Source organism: Nycticebus coucang, chromosome 24 (assembly GCF_027406575.1).
Source record: "Nycticebus coucang isolate mNycCou1 chromosome 24, mNycCou1.pri, whole genome shotgun sequence".
NCBI classification, from domain to species: domain Eukaryota; kingdom Metazoa; phylum Chordata; class Mammalia; order Primates; family Lorisidae; genus Nycticebus; species Nycticebus coucang.
Genome location: NC_069803.1, coordinates 12,020,230 through 12,042,535, shown reverse-complemented (window position 1 = coordinate 12,042,535; position 22,306 = coordinate 12,020,230). Strand labels below are relative to the sequence as shown.

Sequence of the window (22,306 nt, the reverse complement as noted above, 5' to 3'; positions counted from 1 at the left end):
ATGTCTACCCTTTTCCTGCTTTGTGGCACAAGACAAATTTTAATCTTCCAGTGGCTCCCTACAACCTCATGAATATATGATAGAGTTAAAAAAATAATTTTGAAATGCGTGATATTCTCTAGACCAAGAAGACATTATTAATTCAAATTATATTAAGACAGAGAAAGGAAGGAGAGGTTACCTTGACGGCTTTCTGGGAATTGGGCAATCCTTCTTCTATGTCTTCTAAAAGAATCCCTCCTAATCCTCGCTGGTCATGCTGGTCTAGGAGCCTAAGAAGGGCCTTCTTATCTTTCAAGTTGTACTTGGGCTTGAAAGCATACTTCCCATCTACTACTTCAATTTTGGGATTGTTGACTAATGCCTGTAACAGTGATGCAATTTAGATATGTTAACAAAAGGAAAGTTCATATATATGTACTTAAATTCTACTAATTACCTGAGAAATATAACACTACCCAACACAAGGGCAAATGAAAATTATCTTGTGAATATAAACTACCAGATCTAAAATACTGGGCATCCAGGATCCCAGAACAGCAGGTAAACAACATGGTATTCACTTTTTGTAGAAAATACTGTTTATTATTTATTTATTTATTTGAACAGAAATAAATAATTTTATTACAACTGCTTTGAAGAACGCTGAACCCACATTCTTTTGGAAGACAAGATAGCTAAGAATTAAAAAAACAGGCTTGGCACCCGTACGTAGTTCAGCGGTTAGGGCACAGGTCACATACACTAAGGCTAGCAGATTTGAACCCGTCCGGGCCTGCTGAACAACAATGACAACTACAACAACAACAACAACAACAACAAAAATAGCCGGGCTTTGTGGTGACGTCTGTAGTCCCAGCTACTTAGGAGGCTGAGGCAGGACAATCACTTAGGACCAAGAATTTGCTATGATACCACAGCACTCCACCAGGGGGCGATAAAGTGATTTTTTTTTTTTCTGTCTCGAAAAAAATCTATTAATATTTAACCAACAAAATAAATTGGGTATTGCCATCCCAGTCTCAAAGTATACTTTATTATTTATTGGCATTATAACACAAAAAACAGTATCCTGAGATAAACAAATCAATAGTCTTCCCCACCTGGTATCAACTGGCACTAGCAGCGATGGAAGGAACTGAACAAGATCAAAGTAGTACATGTAAGACCTTTACTTATATTACCAGCCTGAAAATAAAACTGAATATAATTACGTTCCTAGTCAGTTCTATTGCACAGCTGATATCAGAAAGAAAGCTCTTAAAGAAAGAAAAACTCTATTTATTTTCTTTTGTAGCTGCCAGCCTGACCCTGAAAGGAGAGAGAAGAAACAAGAAAAGGAGAATAAAATACTAATATAATAAAAAAAATCCTTAACTAACATTGATAGTCTATGAAACTTCATAGACTATGATAGTCTATGACCATTGATGGTCTATTAAGTAAACCATCAAACTTGGGCTGAGCACGGTGGCTCACGCCTGTAATCCTAGCACTCTGGGAGGCCAAGACTGGTGGACTGCTTGAGCCCACAAGTTTGAGACCAGCCTGAGACAAAGCAACCTCATCTCTAAAAATAGTTAGATGCTGTGGTGGGCACCTATAGTCCCAGCTACTTGGGTGGCCGAGACAAGAGATCACTTGAGCCCAAGAGTTTGAGGCTGCTGTGAGCTGGGATGTTACAGCACTCTACAGAGGGTGACAAAGTGAGGTTCTGTCTAAAAAAAAAAGTGTATTACCAGCTGGTAACAGGGGCTCACACTTGTAATCCTAGCACTCTAGGAGACAGAGATGGGTGGATTGCCTGAGCTCAGGAGTTTGAGACCAGCCTGAGCAAGACCAAGACCCTGTCTCCGCTAAAAATAGGAAAAAAACTACACACGCATCTTGACAGGCACCTGAAGGCCCAGGTACTCAGGAGGCTGAGGCATAAGAATTGCTCAAACCCTTGGGCGGCGCCTGTGGCTCAGCGGGTAGGGCGCCGGTCCCATATGCCGGAGGTGGTGGGTTCAAACCCAGCCCCGGCCAAATTAAAAAAAAAAAAAAAAAAAAAAGAATTGCTCAAACCCTAGAGTTTGAGGTTGCTACATGCTAAGATGATGCCTGGGCACTCTACCCAGAGCAACAGAGTAAGACTGTCTCAAAAAATAAATAAATAAATAAAATTTAAAAATTAAAAAATAAAAGCAGATTACAATTATTTGTATATCAAGTATACAATGAGCTATTGCTAAATTTTATATTGTGAAGGGTGGCACCTGTGGCTCAGTGGGTAGGGCACTGGCCCCATATACCAAGGGTGGCAAGTTCAAACCCAGCCCCGGCCAAACTACAACAAAAAATAGCCGGCTGTAGTGGCAGTTGCCTATAGTCCCAGCTACTCGGGAGGCTAAGGCAAGAAAATCGCCTGAGCCCAAGAGTTGGAGGTTGTTTTGAGCTGTGACGCCACAGCACTCTACCGAGGGCAACAAAGTGAGACTCTATCTCCAAAAAAGAAAAATTTTATATTGTGAAAATAAAGAACTATATTTTGCTTGGCAAAAATTAATTAACTGAATTAAGTTTAGGAATTTCTTCTTTTTTTTTTTTTGAGACAGAGCCTCAAGCTATTGTTCTGGGTAGAGTGCTGTAGCATCACAGCTCACAGCAACCTCCAACTCCTGGGCCAGGCCCAAGCGATTCTCCTGCCTCAGCCTCCCAAGTAGCCAGGACCACAGGCGCCCGCCACAACACCCAGCCATTTTTTGATTGCAGTTGTCATTGTTTGGCAGGCCCAGGCTGGATTCCAACCCTCCAGCTCTGGTGTATGTGGCTGGCACCTTAGCCGCTTGAGCTACAGGCACCAAGCCTAAGTTTAGGAATTGTACATTTGGTCTTTTTTTTTTGAGACAGAGTCTCAAACTGTCGCCCTGGGTAGAGTGCCGTGGCTTCATAGCTTACAGCAACCTCCAACTCAGCCTCAAGTGATTCTCTTGCCTCAGTTTTCTTTGCCTCAGATGGGGTCTTGCTTTTGCTCAAGCTGGTCTCGAACTCTTCAGATCAGGCAATCTACCTGCTTTGGCCTCCCAAAGTGCTGGGATTATAGGCATGAGCCACCGTACCCAGCCCATTTGGTCTTTAGAATCTATCACTGGCCTTTGAAAGTAGTATTCTTGGTTGCCATTCCATAAACATGAAAGAGGCAGATAACTGATTTTTTTTAATATTTAATTGTACAAATATTTATTAAGCACCTACTTTGTGCCAGGCACCCCTCACCGAGTATTACTCCCACAGCACAATCATCTGCTCAGAAATTAAAACCAAGAAAAGGAACACTGTCGCACATACTGGGGGAGGCAGTGGATGCAGGTGGTCACCATGCCAGAAAACACGCCCACCAGAAGCTTGTTTCCTTTCTCTGGATAAGTCTCTACTAAAGGGTTGTTTTAAAGCATCTCAGAGCTTACCTAGAGGGAAGCTGTTTTCTTGGTGCCCCCAGGGACTGGTGCTGGATGTCCAGAGTACATTGTTCAATAAAAGGAGCCAGGCTCAGTGCCTGTGGCTCAAGTGGCTAAGGCGCCAGCCACATACACCTAAGCTGGCGGGTTCAAATCCAGCCTGGGCCCACCAAACAACAAAGATGGCTGCAACAAAAAATAGCCAGGCATTGTGGTGGGCACTTGTAGTCTCAGCTACTTTGGAGGCAGAGGCAGGAGAATCACTTGAGCTTAGGAGTTAGAAGTTGCTATGAGCTGTGATGCCACTGCACTCTACCCAGAGCGACAGCTTCAGGCTCTGTCTCAATAATAAATAAATAAGGAGCCAAATGGCCTGGTATAAAGAGTATTGATATTTAGATCACAAAATACATGTACTTTTTTTTAGTTCATATGGTTGCAACAGCCCTTAAAGATAGAAACATCCCTGCCCTGAATGCTTAAATGTTTAAAGTAGATCTAGCTCTGGATTCCTGAGTCAGAATCTTCCAGTTGTCCACAACCTCACAAGGCTGGAGAAGTCAAAGATCTTTACTCTAGAGAGGAATAAGTGAAAGGCACAACTGGTTTGGAAATACGACGGATTGCACCTGCATTTACAGAAGCGACAGATAAGAGAATGTCCTGGGCCAAGCTCATCTCACATACACTAAGGACTCACAAGTGCAGTGTGGGTCCATGCTAATTGTCCATGCCCAGCTTGGAAAGGCCTGGGCATAAGTCATAGAGGTCGTCGACCTTGTCATCCAGAACCTCCAGGAAGCTCTTCTACTCCACCTTCACGTGGTGCTTTCGGTTCTTACTCGCCTCAGTGTCTGTCTTGAGAGCACACTTTGTCTTCAGGGTTTGATTGTTTCTCTCTGCTGCCTCTAACTTCTCAAAGACATAGTCACACTCTGACATGAGCTATGATTTCACTTTGTTTTCGGAGACCTCTTAACTCCGTCTCCTTGACTTGCATTTCTGCCGCTAGCTCCTCAATCTGCCTCTTCAGCTGGGTGTTCCTCCCCTTCTCTGTGCTGCACTGCTCTTCTGAACTTGTCCATCTTGTGGCAGAGCTGGTCGTCGTCACGGCAGGTGGATTCCACAGATTACAGCTTTTCTGCTTTCAAAAAACAAAGAAGTGGGCGGTGCCTGTGGCTCAGTGAGTAGGGCGCCTGCCCCATATGCCGAGGGTGGCGGGTTCAAACTCAGCCCCCGCCAACTGCAACAAAAAAATAGCTGGGCGTTGTGGCGGGCGCCTGTAGTCCCAGCTGCTCGGGAGGCTGAGGCAAGAGAATTGCGTAAGCCCAAGAGTTAGAGGTTGCTGTGAGCCGTGTGACGGCACGGCACTCTACCCGAGGGCAGTACAGTGAGACTCTGTCTCTACAAAAAAAAGGAGAGAGAGAGAGAACTGCCTCTTCCACAGCTCCGCCCTGGCTGCTGAGTTCCGCAGCACTGATCTCCCGTTTGAGGTGCGTGTCAGCCAGATCCACGTGAGAGGCCTTTCCATTGTCTGTCCCATTGACACTAGACGCTTGGGAATGATTACTCAATGTCTCCAATTTCTCCTGGTACTTGTCTCTGACTAGTTTGGCTGCTTCTTTCACTTCCTGGAATTTCTCAGCAAACTTAGTCAGCTGCTGCTCAGAGGAAAACCCCAAGCCAAACATCATGTTGCCCTGCTGTTGGCCCACTGCCCAAACTTCTGTGATGTTTTAGTGAACGTCACCCTTGGTGTGACTGTGCTGTTGATGATCACCTTGGCTCCGTCCACACTGATGATCTGATAGCTGTTCCTTACAACATCATAGAAGTAGAAAACGGTGACAGCCTGCTTGCTTGCAGGCATCTAATTCCTCTTGGTGCTAGGGTCAATCTGGAAGACATGCACATGGGTGGTGAAGATGGGCCGTTGCACCCCATCTCCAGCGCTGCTCGGGCAGCCACTCCCACGGGGCCTCTCGTGCTCACTCTCGTGCTCAGCAGCCACTCCCTGCACAGCCATGCCCGCCTGGCTCAGCCCCGGCTCAGCTCCATTCCGCTGCACTCAGCCAGTGTCTGCTCCTCCCCCCAAATAGCTGAATTTTTTAAATGGTATTCATTTCCACATTAGCATAATCAAGCCAGGCACGGGTAGCTCAGGCCTGTAATCCTAGCACTCTGGGAGGCTGAGGTAGGAGCTCAGGAATTCAAGACCAGCCTGTGCAAGAGCAAGACCCTGTCTCTAAAGATAGCTGGATGTTGTGGAAGGCACCTGTAGTCCCAGCTACTCAGGAGGCTAAGGCAAGAGGATCGCTTGTGCCCAAGAGTTTGAGGTTTTTGTGAGCAATGATACCCCAGCACTCTACCAAGGGTGACAAAGTGAGACTGTTTCAAAAAAAAATTACCACAAGTTTAGTGGCTTAAAATAAATTAGCATTGGGTGGGGCAGCGCCTGTGGCTCAGTGAGTAGGGCGCCGGCCCCATATGCCGAGGGTGGCTGGTTCAAACCCAGCCCCGGCCAAACTGCAACAAAAAAATAGCCGGGTGCTGTGGCGGGCACCTGTAGTCCCAGCTACTCGGGAGGCTGAGGCAAGAGAATCGCTTAAGCCCAGGAGCTGGAGGTTGCTGTGAGCTGTGTGATGCCACAGCACTCTACCAAGGGGCATAAAGTGAGACTCTGTCTCTACAAAAAAAAAAATTAGCATTGGGTGGCAACCGTAGCTCAGTGGGTAGGGCGCTGGCCACACACACAGAGGCTGCTGGGTCAAACCTGGCCCAGACGAGCTAAAACAATGACAACTGCAACAACAACAACAAAAAATAGCCAGGTGTTGTGGTGAGCACTTGTAGTCCCAGCCACTTGGGAGCCTAAGGCAAGAGAATCACTTAAGCCCAAGAGTTTGAGGTTGCTGTGAGCTGTGACACCATGCACTCCACCCAGGACAACAGCTTGAGACTCTGTCTCAAAAATAAATAAAGAAAGAAATAAAGAAATAAGCATTGTCGTAGATTGTGCAGGAATTTCTTCAAATTCTGTGTTTTATACAATGTTCTTGATTATTTTTCCCTATCAGGCCATAACAGTAGTAACAATGTAACAAAATATCTTGCTATCCCTATAGTACCTTGTGCTTTAAATTTCCTAAAACATAAAAACAACAAACATATAAATTATAATTTTAGCAATTTAAAATAAGCATCAAGCATTCTGTAAAAATATTAAGTGGAACTGGTACATTTTTTTTTATTTTGACTTTTATTCTAAAGCCTTAACTTTAACATTTTAAAATAAATAGACAAGCTCAGCGCCTGTAGCTCACTGGCTAGAGCTCCGGCCACAAGCACCATGGCTGGTGGGTTCGAACCCGGCCCACTCCTGCTAAACAATGACAACTACAGCAACAAAAATAGCCAGGCATTGTGGCGGGCACCTGTAGTCCCAGCTACTTGGAAGGCTGAGGCAAGAGAATCGCGTAAGCCCAAAACTTTGAGGTTGCTGTGAGCTGTGATGCCTCAGCACTCTACTGAGGACACATAGTAAGACTGTCTATAAATAATTAATTAAAAACTAAATTTAAAATTAAATTAAATGACAACTGGCTAGGCACAGTGACTCACGCCTATAGTCCCAACCAGAGGGAGGCTAAAGCAGGAAGATCCCTTGAGCCTAGGAGTTTGAGGTTGCAGAGAGTTATGACAATGCCACTGCACTCTAGCCAGGGCTACAGAGCATGACTCTGTCTCTAAAAATAATAATAATTTTTAAAATAGACAAAATTATGTGAAAACCAACAAATCAAACAGTCTTATAAATATGTATATTTAAAAAACAAAAACCCTATACCATTTCTTTTTAAGAAAAAGAATCATGGGCGCCATCCCCATATGCCGAGGGTGGCGGGTTCGGACCCAGCCCCAGCCAAACTGCAACAGAAAAATAGCCAGGCGTTGTGGCGCACGCCTGTAGTCCCAGCTGCTCGGGAGGCTGAGGCAAGAGAATCATGTAAGCCCAAGAGTTAGAGGTTGCTGTGAGCCGTGTGATGCCACGGGGGCACTCTATCCGAGGGCAGTACAATGAAACTCTTGTCTCTACAAAAAAAAGAAAAAGAAAGAAAGAAAAACAATCATCAGGTTTCAATACATTAAAAATATTCTAGTTATAGCAAATATCTCTTGGTAACCAACTAACTTTTTTATAATATTTTAAGCCTATCTTACCTCAGTCATTAGCCATTGTTTTTGCTTAAGCCCAATATCTAAATGTTGTGTTTCATCCAAAATTTCTTCTAAAGTTAGAGGATGTGTATCTCCTCGTTGATGTCGTGTCTGTCAAGGGAAGAAATCATTATTACAAGACAGTTTTAAAATGCTACATCTAGCATTAAATCACAGATACACATAAATAATATTTTTCAGGAATGTAAAACATGTAATATTTCAGGCAGTACAATAATAGTGATGAAAAGTACAGACTATGAAATGAGGCAGAATCAGCTTCAAATTCACATCTCTATACAATCAAGTGACAAGTGAAAAAAAAATTTACAACTCATATCAAAAGAACTAATCCTCCTAATATTTCAAAGGCTTCAAAACCTAACATAAAAATGACCTAAAGACAGAAACAAAAACACACAGATGACAAAAAATGACCTTAGGTATGAAAAGACACTCAACTTCCAAAGTATTTCTCACCTACTGGACTAGCAAAACTCCAAATGTATAACTCTACAGGTGAGTCTATAAGGAAACAACCCTTCTCACTCACTGTGGTAAGAGTGCTAAGTGGTACAACCAACTCCAAGGGAGGGCAATTTCGCAAAATGGATGCATTTAAACCCTTTGACCCAGCAATCCTATTTCTGGAGATTTATCCTACAGATATACAAATACAACATAGCAAAGTAACTTAAGGTCACTGCAGCTTGTCTATAAAAGGAAAATACTGAAACAACCTATGTAGCCATCAATAGAAGACTGATTAAATAAACTGCAGCACATAGATGTTAAAAAAAATGCAAATGTTCTCAATGTGCTAATTTGAAAATATGTCCAGGACAAATTAGTAAGGTGAAAAACACATGTAGACACCAAATCCTAGAGAGGATGTGGAGGAATAGGAACTCTCATTCACTGCTAGTGGGAAGGCAAAATGGTACAGCCACTCTGGAAGACAGTTTGCCACTTTCTTACAAAACTAAACATACTCTTACCACTTGATCAATATAGTAATCATGATCCTTGGTATTTACCTGAATTTGCTGAAAATATATGTGCACACAAAAACCTGCAAAGTTTGTTTACGACAGCTTTAGCTATAACTGCCAAAAATAGAAAGCAATCAAGATGTCCTTCAGTAGATAAATGGATAAACAAACTGTGGTACACCCAGACTATGGAATATTATTGAGTGCTAAAAGGAAATGAGTTATCCAGCCTGAGCAAGAGTGGTATTCCTAGCTCTACTAAAAACAGAAAAACTAGCAGGTGTAGGGGCACATGCCTATAGTCCCAGCTATTAGGGAGGCTGAGGCAAGAGGACTGCTCAAGCCCAAGAGTTTGAGGTTGCTGTGAGCTACCATGACGCCATGGCAATCTACCCAGGGTGACAAAAAGACCAGGAGGAACTTATTAAGTGAAAGAAGCCAATCTGAAAAGGCTACATACTGCCTTCATATAGTTCCAACTATATGACATTGTAAGAGGCAAAACCATGAAGACAGTAAAATATCTAGTGGTTGCCAAATGTTAGGGGGAAGAAGGGATAAATAGAACACAGAGGATTTTCAGGGAAGTGAAACTACCCGGAATGATACTATGGTGGTGAATACATGCCATTATACATTTGTCCAAACACTAAAAGTGAACCCTAATGTACACTACAAACTTTGAGAGATAACTTGTCAATATAGGTTCCTTGATTTAAACAAATATACTATCTGGTAAAGGAATGTTGGAAGAAGAACAGTGGAGAAAGCATCAGGAGGGGGTCAACAGGGGTGGGCAGGCATAAGAGAATTCTGTACTTTCCACCCAATTCTGCTGTGAATCTAAAATAAAATTATTCTTAAAAAAAAATTTTTTTTAATATAAAAAATATGGCTTGGTGCCCATAACACAGTGGTTACAGCACCAGCATACACTAAGGCTGGCGTGTGCCAGCTAAACAACAATGACAACTCCAACAAAAAATAGCTGGGCGTTGCGGCGGGTGCCTGTAGTCCCAGCTACTTGGGAGGCTGAGGCAAGAGAATCGCCTGAGCCCAGGAGTTTGGGGTTGCTGTGAGCTGTGACACCATGGTACTCTACCCAGGGCAACATACTGACACTCTGTCTCTTAAAAAAAAAATATATATATATATATACACACACACATACATACACACACATATATATAAAATAAAAATAAAAGAAAAAAGTGTGCATGTATATATAAATGTTAAAAACCATGTTGTATGAAACTTTATATAGGAAAGGGCCAAAATAAGAATATACATATATTTGTATTTTGTTTCTGCATAAAGAATCACTGAAAAAGACACAAAAAACTACTATAAGCAGCAGGACAGGGGGTGAGAACAAGACTTCTTTATTTTTACCTTTCTATATTATTTTGCTTTTTGTACAAAAAGATGTCTTACTTATTTAAAACAAAAATAACTCTTCAAAAGAAAAAAGAAATCCAAGCTCCAAGTTTCATCACATTAGGCAGTTACTCAACCTCCCTGAGGCAGGCCCTATAAAGCTAGAATAATCATGTCTCTCAAAACTAGAGTTTTTTTGTTTTTTGTTTTTTTGCAGTTTTTGGCCGGAGCTGGGTTTGAACCCGCCACCTCTGGCATATGGGGCTGGCGCCCTACTCCTTTGAGCCACAGGCACCGCCCAAAACTAGAGTATTTTTAAAGCAGATACATAAAGCCTAACATTACACACACCAAAAAAAAACAACAAAAACATTTTTTGAGTATTTACCATCAATTCATTCACTTATTCAAATATTTAGTGGTAACCACTATGTACTGAGAGTACTGCAATGAGACATATGATGAAATGCAAAATACTTCTGCCTTTAAGAAGTTCCCAAGAGAGGGGAGAAACTAAACATATCAGCTATGAAAGTTAAGTATACATTTACCTGTCAAAAAGACAGTTCTAGGCCTGGTACGGTGGTTCACACCTATAATCCCAGCACTCCAGGAGGCTGAGGAGGGAGGATCACTCGAGCTCAGGAGTTTGCTACCAGCCTGAGCAAGAGGGAGACCCTGTATGTACTAAAAATAGAAATATTGGGCGATGCCTGTGGCTCAAGGATAGGGCGCCGGTCCCATATGCCGGAGGTGGTGGGTTCAAACCTAGCCCCAGCCAAAAACCCCCCCAAAAAAAAAGAAATATCAACCAGGCGAGGTGACAAGTGCTATAATCCCAGCTATTCAGGAGGCTGAGGCAGGAGGATAGCTTGAACCACTAGCCTCTGGCAACAGAGATACTCTGTCTCCAAAATGAGAAAGCTGGACGTGGGCAGACCTCTGAGTGATGACTTGAACACAGAGCAAAGGGAGGGGAACAGCTGCGTGCAGGACAGTGGTCTCCAGAGTGGGGGATATTTAGTTTAGTAACTTTCTTTTTAAATGTCCATTTAACAATTATGCTTTAATAATATATTTAACATGTATATTGTCAAGGGAGTGTCCTCTTGGCCTCATGTCAGTTGGCCCACATTTCAGAAGGTGACACATATGGAGTAATACTGAGGGAAGGCTGGGGAATACACATGACAGAGGGACTGACAGGGAGGCCTCCCCTGGGCATAACGCGCAAGAATGACTTAGAGCCAAATTACAAATTTTCTCTTTACAAAAAGGCAAGTGTTTCAAAATGCCACATATTCTGTGATTATAGCAGCTATTTGTGATTGACTAACATTATTTAAATAATTGTAATAGGCTCAGCGCCTGTAGCTCAAATGGCTAAGGCGCCAGCACATACACCAGAGCTGGCGGGTTCAAATCCAGCCCAAGCCTGCCAAACAACAATGACAACTGCAACCAAAAAACAGCCAGGTGTTGTGGCAGGCGCCTATAGTCCCAGCTACTTGGGAGGCTGAGGCAAGAGAATAGCTTAAGCCCAGGAGTTGGAGGTTGCTGTGAGCTGTGATGTCATTGCACTTTATCCAGGGCAACAGTTTGAAGCTCTGTCTCAAAAAATTAAGAATAATAATAATAATTCGTTGTGGCAGGCGCCTGTAGTCCCAGCTACTCGGGAGGCTGAGGCAAGAGAATCGCTTAAGCCCAGGAGTTGGAGGTTGCTGTGAGCTGTGTGAGGCCACGGCACTCTACCGAGGGCCATAAAGTGAGACTCTGTCTCTACAAAAAAAAAAAAATTATAATAATAATTATTATTATTATAAACCATCTGTTCCTTCAAAGTAAAATAGCATTTTAATGTGTAAAAGTAACAAAGTAATTCCTTTTTTTCCAAAGAAATACATGCAGTGGAAAGAGCATTTTGAAAAATGTTTTAGAAATATTCTCATCATTCTGTGACTTAATGAGCTTAAAAAGTATAAAAATTAAAACTATCATGTCAAAAAACTAGTATATCTTAACATTTTTAGAAACAATTACCTCATCTTTTTAGAACATCTTCCCCCAAAATCCTATGTTTAAAATGAAAATTTTAATCCTTTTTGATACGTTTTACATGAACTGACTATAAGATAAAGGCCAGGCACGGTGGCTCATGCCTGCAGTCCAAAGCACTTTAGGAGGCTGAAGCCAAAGGACTGCTTAAAGTCATGAGCTCAAGAACAGCCAGGGCAACACAGCGAGACTCTGTCACTACAAAAAAAAAAAAAAAAAAATGAAAAACTCAGCCAGGTATGGTGACACACTCCTATAGTCCTAGCTAGTCAGGAGGGTGAGACAAGAGGATTGCTTGAACCCAGGAGTTTGAGGTTACCGTGAGCTATGATGACACTGCTGCACTCCAGCCTGGGTGACAGAGCAAGACTCTGTTTCTGAAGAAAAAAAAAAAAAAGATAGAAATTTAGTAGTCAAATTGCCTGACTGGTGAGATGGGATTAAAAAAATTAGTGCAGGCCTGTCACAGTTGCTCATGCTTATAATCCCAATACTCTGGGAGGCTGAGGTGGGTGTATTGCCTGAGCTCAGGAGTTCAAGACCAACCTGAGCAAGATCAAGACCTCATCTCTACTAAAAAATAGAAAAATTAGCTGGGCATTGTGGTGGGCACCTGTAGTCCTGAGCCCAAGAGTCTGGAGGTTGCTGTGAACTATGACACCATGGCACTCTACCTAAGGTGACAGAGTCTAAATAAATTACTCTAAATAAATAAATAGCCAAGCTAATGGCTTCATAAGAAATCTAACAGCATCACGTGGCAGCATGCAAGAAGGGCTATATTCATCTTGCTGAGGTCACTATCCATTTTTAACGACAGGGGTGCAGGAAGCTGACAATGTCACCAACTCCACTTCAGATACATCCCCCAACCTCCCTTTACCACAGTGCCATTGACTTATGGTAGCAAACAAGCAATGTTAGCATAACAGAAAATCTAAGGGAAATGCTCATTTCTAAACAAGGAATTTTTTTTACATTATCAGGGTTCAACTGCCTCTTGCCACTTACTGATGAAAATATTGTAAAACATGGATCATGTAGCAATAAAAGTTAAAACATATTGTGATATTTTCGTATTTTTTGCAACTTTTACAACTAAAGTTATTAGTCCCTTTAGTATTTCATAAACATATCGACAGTTTAATGTGATGAATTTTGAAGACAAGGTTTTTGACAGAAAAGGATTCCAAACCTAGGCCCATGAATAATTCTAGTAAGATTAGTAATAAAATAACTATAATTTTCTGAGTCTTTTCCCTGCATTAATGCAGCCAGAGATACAAAACAACAGCTTACTAACCAATGAGTTTTACTGAGCTAGTGATAATTCAAGGTGTCCCATTCCACTGAGCTTTATGGCAAACAGAAATGACTCCAGCAAAATTGAAAGGACACTGACATATTAATTACAGCCACTGGACAAGTCAAGGTACTTACTGGAATCTCAGGGGAAAACTTTTAGTTTAGATTTGTTTTGAAGTCACATTTAGTGAAAAAGCTCATGAAGCATATTATTAAGTAGTAGAATTTACTGCCCAGAAAGAATGACACAGCTGACAGGAACCTAATAATATCAACATGTCAAATGGCAGAGAGCAAAATGCGCCGTATGAGAAATTAGAAAGCTTTCACTCTTCTGGGCAGTGCCTGTGGCTCAATGGGTAGGGCGCCGGCCCCATATACTGATGGTGGCAGGTTCAAACCCAGCCCCAGCCAAACTGCAACAAAAAACAGCCAGGCGTTGTGGCAGGCGCCTGTAGTCCCAGCTACTGGGGAGGCTGAGGCAAAAGAATCGCCTAAGCCCAGGAGTTGGAGGTTGCTGTGAGCTGTGATGCTACAGCACTCTACTGAGGGTAACAAAGTGAAACTGTCTCCAAAACAAAATAAAAGAAGAAAAAGGTTTCACTCTTCAACAGTATGACAAGTCAACAAATTGATGGCATTTTACATGATGAGGTTTGGATAATAAAACTGAGAACAGCTTATCTACCCAGGCTGACAAAGAAACAGATTTTGTCAATATATGTCATGTAAGCTTCTTTTTGATACCATGTAGAACACACTGAAAAAGTTTTAAACGATGGTGACTGTCAAGAAAAAATTTTCTGCTACAAAAATGTACCACAAATCAAAGGGCAGAACATATTTAATGTGATATCTTCATATGTGAAAACAAAAAGTCCATCCTGGAGAAAATGGATTGGCATCTACACTGATGTGCCCCATTTGTGGCTGGCTCAGGGCAAGGTTTATCTCTCTTGTTTTAAAAAAAAAATCCTACTTGGGAGGCTGAGGCAAGAGAATCGCTTAAGCCCAGGAGTTGGAGGTTGCTGTGAGCTGTGTGATGCCACGGCACTCTACCGAGGGCCATAAAGTGAGACTCTGTCTCTACAAAAAAAAAAAAAAAAAAATCTTGGCTGCTAGCCCGTACCTCAGTGAGTAGGGCGCGGGCCACATACACTGAGGCTGGCAGGTTCAAGTCCAGCCTGGGCCTGCTAAACGACAATGACAACTGCAACCAAAAAATAGCTAGGCGTTGTGGTGGGCGCCTATAGTCCCAGCTACTAGGAAGGTTGAGGCAAGAGAATCGCTTAAGCCCAAGAGTTTGAGGTTGCTGTGAGCTATGACACTACAGCACTCTACCGAGGGCGACATAGTGAAACTCTGCCTAAAAACAAAATCTCGGCCTGGCAAGGTGGCTCACGCCTTTACCTAGCACTGTGGGAGGCTGAGGTGGTGGATTGCTTGAGATCAGGAATTCTGGTAGTCCCAGCTACTTGGGAGGCTGAGACAAGAGAATTGCTTGAGCCCAAAAATTTGAGGTGGCTGTGAGCTATGACTCTATGGCACTCTACCCAGGGTGACAGTGAGATTCTGTCCCCCCAAAACAAAAAAGTCCTGACATTATTTTCTTCAGAGAGGTACTAGCATCAAAAACCCTTCGAAGTGAAATGAAAAATGTTGTAAATGAAGCTACAAAAATGATTGGCTTTATGAAACAAAGACCAGCACATTTAAGCACATAAATCTCCCGCTACATATAGAAATCCAGAGGCCTGGGCGGTGCCTATGGCTCAGAGAGTAGGGCACCAGCCCCATACACCACGGGTGGTGGGTTTGAACCTGGCCTGGGCCAAACTGCAACAACAAAAAAAAAAAAACAGCCGGGCATTGTGGTGGGCACCTGTAGTCCCAGCTACTCAGGAGGCTGAGGCAAGAGAATCGCCTAAGCCCAAGAGCTGGAAGTTGATGTGAGCTATGACACCAGAACAATCTAAGGGCGACAAAGTGAGACTCTGTCTCTAAAAAAAAAAAAAGGAAAGGAAAGAAATCCAGAGGCTTAGGAGAGGAGGTATTCTTAATGGAACATTTCAGCTGAAAGTTGAATCATAGAGGTACTTTCGAGAAAATTGTAGCGCCTAAGTCCAGGAGTTGGAGGTTGAGGGCAATAAAATAAGACTGTCTCTACAAAAAAAAAAGAAAGAAAGAAAACTGTAGGCCAGGCAGCCCCTGTAGTTCAGTGGGTAGGGCACCAGCCACATACACCAAGGCTGGCAGGTTCGAAACCCGCCTGGGCCAGCTAAAACAACAATGACGACTGCAACCAAAAAAATAGCCAGGCATTGTGATGGACACCTGTGGTCCCAGCTACTTGGGAGGTTGAGGCAAGAGACTCTCTTAAGCCCAAGAGTTGGAGGTTGCTGTGAGCTGTGACACCACCACAGCACTCTACACCCAAGGCAAGAGCTTGAGTCTGTCTCAAAAAAAAAAAAGAAAAAGAAAATTATAGGCCACATTTTATTGAGTGCTTTGAAGATGAAGAGTGTCTGCAGAAGCTAGCCTTCTTAGCTAACTTTTGGTTTTTAATAATACGAACCAGTTGAACAAATTTTTAAAAAAATGCTTTGATTTCAAGTGACAAGACTTTTGGATTTCAAAGGAACCAAATTATTGGAAAAATCATGTGGTAAAGGAAATCTGCAATGCTGCCTGGGCTTGAGAGTAAGGAAGGACATCAGTAAGTCTCAAGCATTATTGAAAAACACCTGGAAGAACTTAAAAACAAAGTATTTTCTTTCCCTTTCAACAGAAATGTACACCTGAGGCCAGGTACAGTGGCTCACACCTGTAATCTTAGCACCCTGAGAGGCAGAGGCAGGTAGACTGACAGAGCTTAGGAGTTTGAGACCAGCCTAAGCAAGAGCAAGACCCCCGTCTCTACTAAAAATGGAAAAAAACTAACCAGGCATTGTGGCGTGCATGCCTGTAGTCCCAGCTCTTTAGGAGGCTGAGGCAAAAGGATCGCTTGAGCCCAGGAGTTTGAGGTCGCTATGACACCCTGTTACCCAGGGTGACAGAGTGAGACTTTGTCTCAAAACAAAACAAACAAACAAAAAAAAAAAAACAATTGTACACCCAAGTACAGAAGTATCTTTTCTCTCAATTTTCTGCTCATCTGACAATAACTTGCCTTCTTAATAACGTAAAAGAAATGGAAAACTTTGAAAAAGAAAAAAACCAAAGCTTATTTTATTTTACCTATAGGACTGACTTGCACTAGAGCTGATATCTCTCACACACACACACACACACACACACACACACACACACACACACACACACACACACACACAACAACAACAACCCAACAGGCCAATAAACTGAGCAAATAAAAAAACAGAATATTCTCTACTCAAAAGAACACTGATAATTATTATTAACATATATCTACAACTTAATGCTTAGGGTTAACATGTAAGCTGGATATAACAACTTTTTGCAAGAGTTCTCTGGGAACTGAAAATTATTTCAAGGGTTCCTCCAGGTAAGAATTTTGAGAAAGGAAATTACTGGCTTAAGGAACTTTGCCTGTACTATTAATTTGCTACAAGTTTTTATCATCAATGGGTATATGGGTGTTTGGTTTTGTTTTTAGTTTTGTTTTTTGTTTTGTTTTGTTTTTTTTGAGACAGTGTCTTACTCTATTGCCCTGGGTAGAGTGCTCACAGCAACCTCAAACTCATGGGCTTAAATGATTCTCTTGCCTCTGTCTCCCAAGTAGCTGGGACTATGGGCATGTGCCACTACGCCTGGCTAGTTTTTATATTTTTAGTAGAGACAGGGTTTCACTCTTGCTCAGGCTGGTCTCAAACTTCTGAGCTAGGGCAATCCACCAAACCTTAGCTCCCCCGAGTGCTGGGATTACAGGTGGGAGCCACTGCACCCTGCCCATCAATGGGTGTTGATTTTATCAGAATCATTTTCTGCACCTGCTGAGATTGATCATATGATTTTTCTTTATTGTTAAGGTGACTTACACTAATTTTCAAATATAAACCTCTTCGACATGTCTAGAGTAACCTTTCTTCATCACAATATTATTCCTAACTATGAGTAGGTTCTACTTATTCACATCTTTTTAAGGATTTTTATACCTGTAATTATGAGATATTGTTATATAACTTGAATGCTTTATTTAAAACTGTAAACAGGGCGGCGCCTGTGGCTCAGTCGGTAAGGCGCCGGCCCCATATACCGAGGGTGGCGGGTTCAAACCCGGCCCCGGCCAAACTGCAACCAAAAAATAGCCGGGCGTTGTGGCGGGCGCCTGTAGTCCCAGCTGCTCGGGAGGCTGAGGCAGGAGAATCGCCTAAGCCTAGGAGTTGGAGGTTGCTGTGAGCTGTGTAATGCCACGGCACTCTACCGAGGGCCATAAAGTGAAACTCTGTCTCTACAAAAAAAATTAAAAAAAAAAAAAAAAAAAAACTGTAAACAAATCCGGGCTGTTGACCCTGCCCTACTATCAACCAGAATTGTGCTCATGAGCCAGTATTTTAATTTCTATGGACTCCAGAGCTTTTAAATTAAAAATATAATTGTCAGAATACATTCAGACAGAAGACAGGCCACTGGTTCTCAGCCTTCAGCATGCATCACAATGACCTGAAGGCTTTTCAAAACAAAAAGGAAACTTCTGAGCTGCACCCTCAGAGTTCAAAATTCAATACATCTAGGAAGGGGCCCAGGAAAGTGCATTTCTAACAATGTTTCCAGGTGATGTGCTGCTGATGCTAGCTGAAGAATGACATTCGAGAAAAACTAAGCTAGAATAAATCAAATTTTTCAACACAATGTTTTGTACATTTTGTTCAACTGAGACACACCCACATAGAGGGGTGAGATCATAGCCCAGAACATTGTTTTTTAAAAAAAAAAAATCTCGGTGGTGGCTTGGCACCTGTAGTTCAGTGGCTAGGGCGCCAGTCACATACACCGGAGCTGGTGGGTTTGAATCCAGCCCGGGCCTGCCGAACAACAATGACAACCACAACCAAAAATTAGCTAGACGTTGTGGCGGGCACCTGTAGTCCCAGCTACTTGGGAGGCTGAGGCAAGAGAATCGCTTAAGTCCAAGAGTTTGAGGCTGCTGTGAGCTGTGACGCCACAGCACTCTGCGGAGGGCCACATAGTAAGATTCTGTCTCGGAAAATAAATAAATAAAGAGCTGAAACAGGGTGGCGCCAGTGGCTCAGCAGGTAGGGCGCTGGCCCCATATGCTGAGGGTGGCGGGTTCAAACCCGGCCCCGGCCAAACTGCAACAACAACAACAACAAAAATAGCCGGGCGTTGTGGCGGGCACCTGTAGTGCCAGCTACTCGGGAGGCTGAGGCAAGAAAATTGCCTAAGCCCAGGAGTTGGAGGTTGCTGTGAGTTGTGTGATGCCACGGCACTCTACCAAGGGTGATAAAGTGAGACTCTGTCTCTACAAAAAAAAAAAAAAAAAAAAAAAGAGCTGAAACAATACCATTTAGAGATACTGATTCCTTTAAGCATAACAAGTATTTTTCAGGAATACCAAACTATGAAAATTAGGTACATAAAACACATAGATAAAAATTGTATAGGCACTCCAGAGGCTGAGGCAGGAGAATCACCTAAGCCCAGGAGTTGGTGGTTGCTGTGAGCTGTGACATCACAGCACTTCACTGAGGGTGATAAAGTGAGACTCTGCCTCAAAAAAAACTGTACAGGCACTATTTTAGATTGAGTGTGCATTATTCAATATGGTAGTTAAAGCCTATTTTGTAAAACCATATCATGAAATTTTTATTCTAGTCAGTTCTAATAATATCTTTTCAACAGTTTGGTATTTCCATCTTCAATTAATAAAAGTAAGTTATACCCTAGCTGTAAAACTGATTAGTTTTTAACAGATCTCTCTCTTTCAACAATTATCCAAAATAAAATGTAAGAAATTATTTCTCAATTTCCCTTTTATCTATCCCTTACAGCTGATAATGGAGATCCGAAGACATAGGCATACATACTTAAAAACAAACAACTTTTGGGCGGCGCCTGTAGCCCAGTAGGTAGGGCCCCGGCCCCATAAACCGAGGGTGGCGGGTTCAAATCAAGCTCCAGTCTAACTGCAACAAAAAAATAGCCGGGCGTTGTGGCGGGCATCTATAGTCCCAGCTACTCGGGAGGCTGAGGCAAGAGAATTGCCCAGGAGCTGGAGGTTGCTGTGAGTAGTGTGACACCACAGTACTCTACCCAGCGTAATATGAGATCTGTCTCTACCAAAAAAAAAGAAAGGGCGGCGCCTGTGGCTCAGTCGGTAAGGTGCCGGCCCCATATACGGAGTGGTGGGTTCAAACCCGGGCCCGGCCAAACTGCAACCAAAAAATAGCCGGGCGTTGTGGTGAGCGCCTGTAGTCCCAGCTACTTGGGAGGCTGAGGCAAGAGAATCGCTTAAGCCCAAGAGTTGGAGGTTGCTGTGAGCTGTGTGAGGCCACAGCACTCTTCCGAGGGCCATAAAGTGAGACTCTGTCTCTACAAAAAAAAAAAAAAAAAAAGAAACAACTTTTATCATATCCCTTACTTCCTAAATATTTTATTATTAATTTATAATGATACAATATAACAAGATAATAAGCAGCACAGATATTTGTTTTTAAAATTATAGAAATTAGGGCGGCACCTGTGGCTCAAGGAGTAGGGTGCCGGTCCCATATGCTGGAGGTGGCGGGTTCAAACCCAGCCCCAGCCAAAAACCACAAAAAAAAAAAAAAAAAAAAAGAAATTAATAAATTACTGTACCTCTATTTGGGCCATGTAATTTTCTTTTTTTTTTTGGAGACAGAGCCTTCCAGCTGTTGCCCTGGGTAGCGTGCTCACAGCAACCTTTAACTCCTGGGCTTAAGTGATTCTCTTGCCTCAGCCTCCCTAGTAACTAGGACTACAGACGCCCATCACAACACCCAGGTATTTTTTCATTGTAGTTGTCACTGTTGTTTGGCAGGCCGGGGCTGGATTCGAACCCACCAGCTCTGATGTATGTGGCTAGCGCCCTAGCTGTTTGAGGTGCCAAGCCTAGCCATATAATTTTTATCTCAAATACCTTAGTAATATCTTCTAGTATACACTCTGTAATTTATTCCTCAGTGACTTTTATATCCAAAATATGTATTAACCTATTTACTGGAACTTAAAAATAAAAATACTTTATGATATAAAAGAAATCTAATATGGCTGCTTGGTTTGACAATGAAGGCTGAGTTTGTTAAGCAAGAGGTGGTTTCCATAAACTAAGTAACCTAACCCTTTATCCTGATAGTTTCCATAAATTGAGTACCCTAACCCTTTATCCTGAAGGTTTTGAAAAAAACATATTTGAACTGCCGAGCATGGTGGCTCACGCCTATAATCCCAGCACTCTGGGAAACCAAGGTGGGTGGATCACCTGAATTCACTAGCAGTGCAAGACCAGCCTGAGCCAGATGGGAGACTTCATATCTAAAAATAGCCAGGTGTTGTGGCGGGTGCCTATAGTCCTAGCTGCTTGGGAGGCTGAGGCAAAAAGTATGGCTTCAGTCCAAGAGTTTGAGGTTGCTGTGAGCTGTGATTCTACAGCACTCTACCAAGGGTAACAAAGTGAGACTCTGTCTCAAAAAAACAAAAACAAATGTATATACATATATATTTGAACACATAAGTTAAAAATATATTATCAAACCTGGCTTATTGTACCCTCAATGAATCCCCAACAATAAAAAATATATATATATATTATCAAAAACTGCAATGGAAAGGTATATGAAATTAATATTATTTTTATTTTCTCAACTGCTCCTTATTTAATCAGAGTAAAAAAAGTGCCTAGGAGGGGAAGGAGGGAAAACTGAAATAATCAGACTTGCTAAGTCTTGGGAAAGCCTTTCAGATACACTTCCTGGAAGTTAAGAAAATAAATGGTTAAGAATTCTTTGGCAGGCTACGGTGCATCTTACAAGGGTACATGTGAAACTTACTAAATGTAGAATATAAATGTCTTGACACAATAACTAAGAAAATGCCATGAAGGCTATGTTAAACAGTTTGATGAAAATATTTCAACTTGTATATAAAACCAGCACATTGTACCCCATGACTGCATTAATTAAAAAAAAAAAAAAAAAAAGAGAGAGAGGCTCGGCACCTGTGGCTCAAGCAGCTAAGGTGCCAGCCACATATACCTGAGCTGGCAGGTTCGAGTCCAGCCCGGGCCCACCAAACAACAACGACAGCTGCAACCAAAAAATATGGCGGGCGCCTATAGTCCCAGCTACCTGGGAGGTGGAGGCAGGAGACTCGCTTGAGCCCAGGAGTTGGGAGGTTGCTGTGAGCTGTGATACAGCACTCTATCCAGGGCGACAGCTTGAGGCTCTGTCTCCAAAAAAAAAAAAAAATTATTTGGCAGGCCGGGCGAAGTGGCTCACGTGGCTCACGCCTATTATCCTAGCAATCTGGGAGTCCAGGGTGGGTGGATTGCTTGAGCTCATGAGTTGGAGACCAGCCGGAGCAAAAAAGCAAAACCCCCATCTCTCCTAAAAATAGAAAAACTGAGCCAAGAGGGTTGCTGGAGCCAGAGTTGGCAGTTGCTGTGAGCTATGACGCCATGGCACTCTACCGAGGGCAACAACTTGAGACTCTGTCTCAAAAAAGGGGGGAGGGGGGTGGCGGCACCTGCAGTTCAGTGAGAAGGTCGCCAGCCCCGTATACCAAGGGTGGCGGGTTCGAACTCGGACCCGACCAAACTGCAACAACAACAACAAAAAAAACAGCTGGGCGTTGTGGCAGGCACCTGTAGTCCCAGCTACACAGGAGGCTGAGGCAAGAGAATTGCTTAAGCCCAAGAGTTGGAGGATGCTGTGAGCTGTGATGCCACAACACTATACCCAG

The 22,306-nt window shown here is 42.7% G+C and overlaps 1 protein-coding gene across 2 annotated transcripts in view; it reads right to left on the bottom strand.

Annotated features, from left to right (window-relative positions):
- Window positions 1-22,306, bottom strand: part of GTF2E2 (general transcription factor IIE subunit 2) — a 90,474-nt gene that overhangs the window by 32,743 nt on the left and 35,425 nt on the right. For both annotated transcript variants that reach the window (XM_053578765.1, XM_053578764.1), the window contains exons 4-5: window positions 7,662-7,769; window positions 182-364 (exon numbers count right to left, since the gene is read on the bottom strand). In XM_053578765.1, the coding sequence (XP_053434740.1) occupies window positions 182-364; window positions 7,662-7,769 (291 nt within the window). The remainder of the gene's footprint in view (window positions 1-181; window positions 365-7,661; window positions 7,770-22,306) is intronic.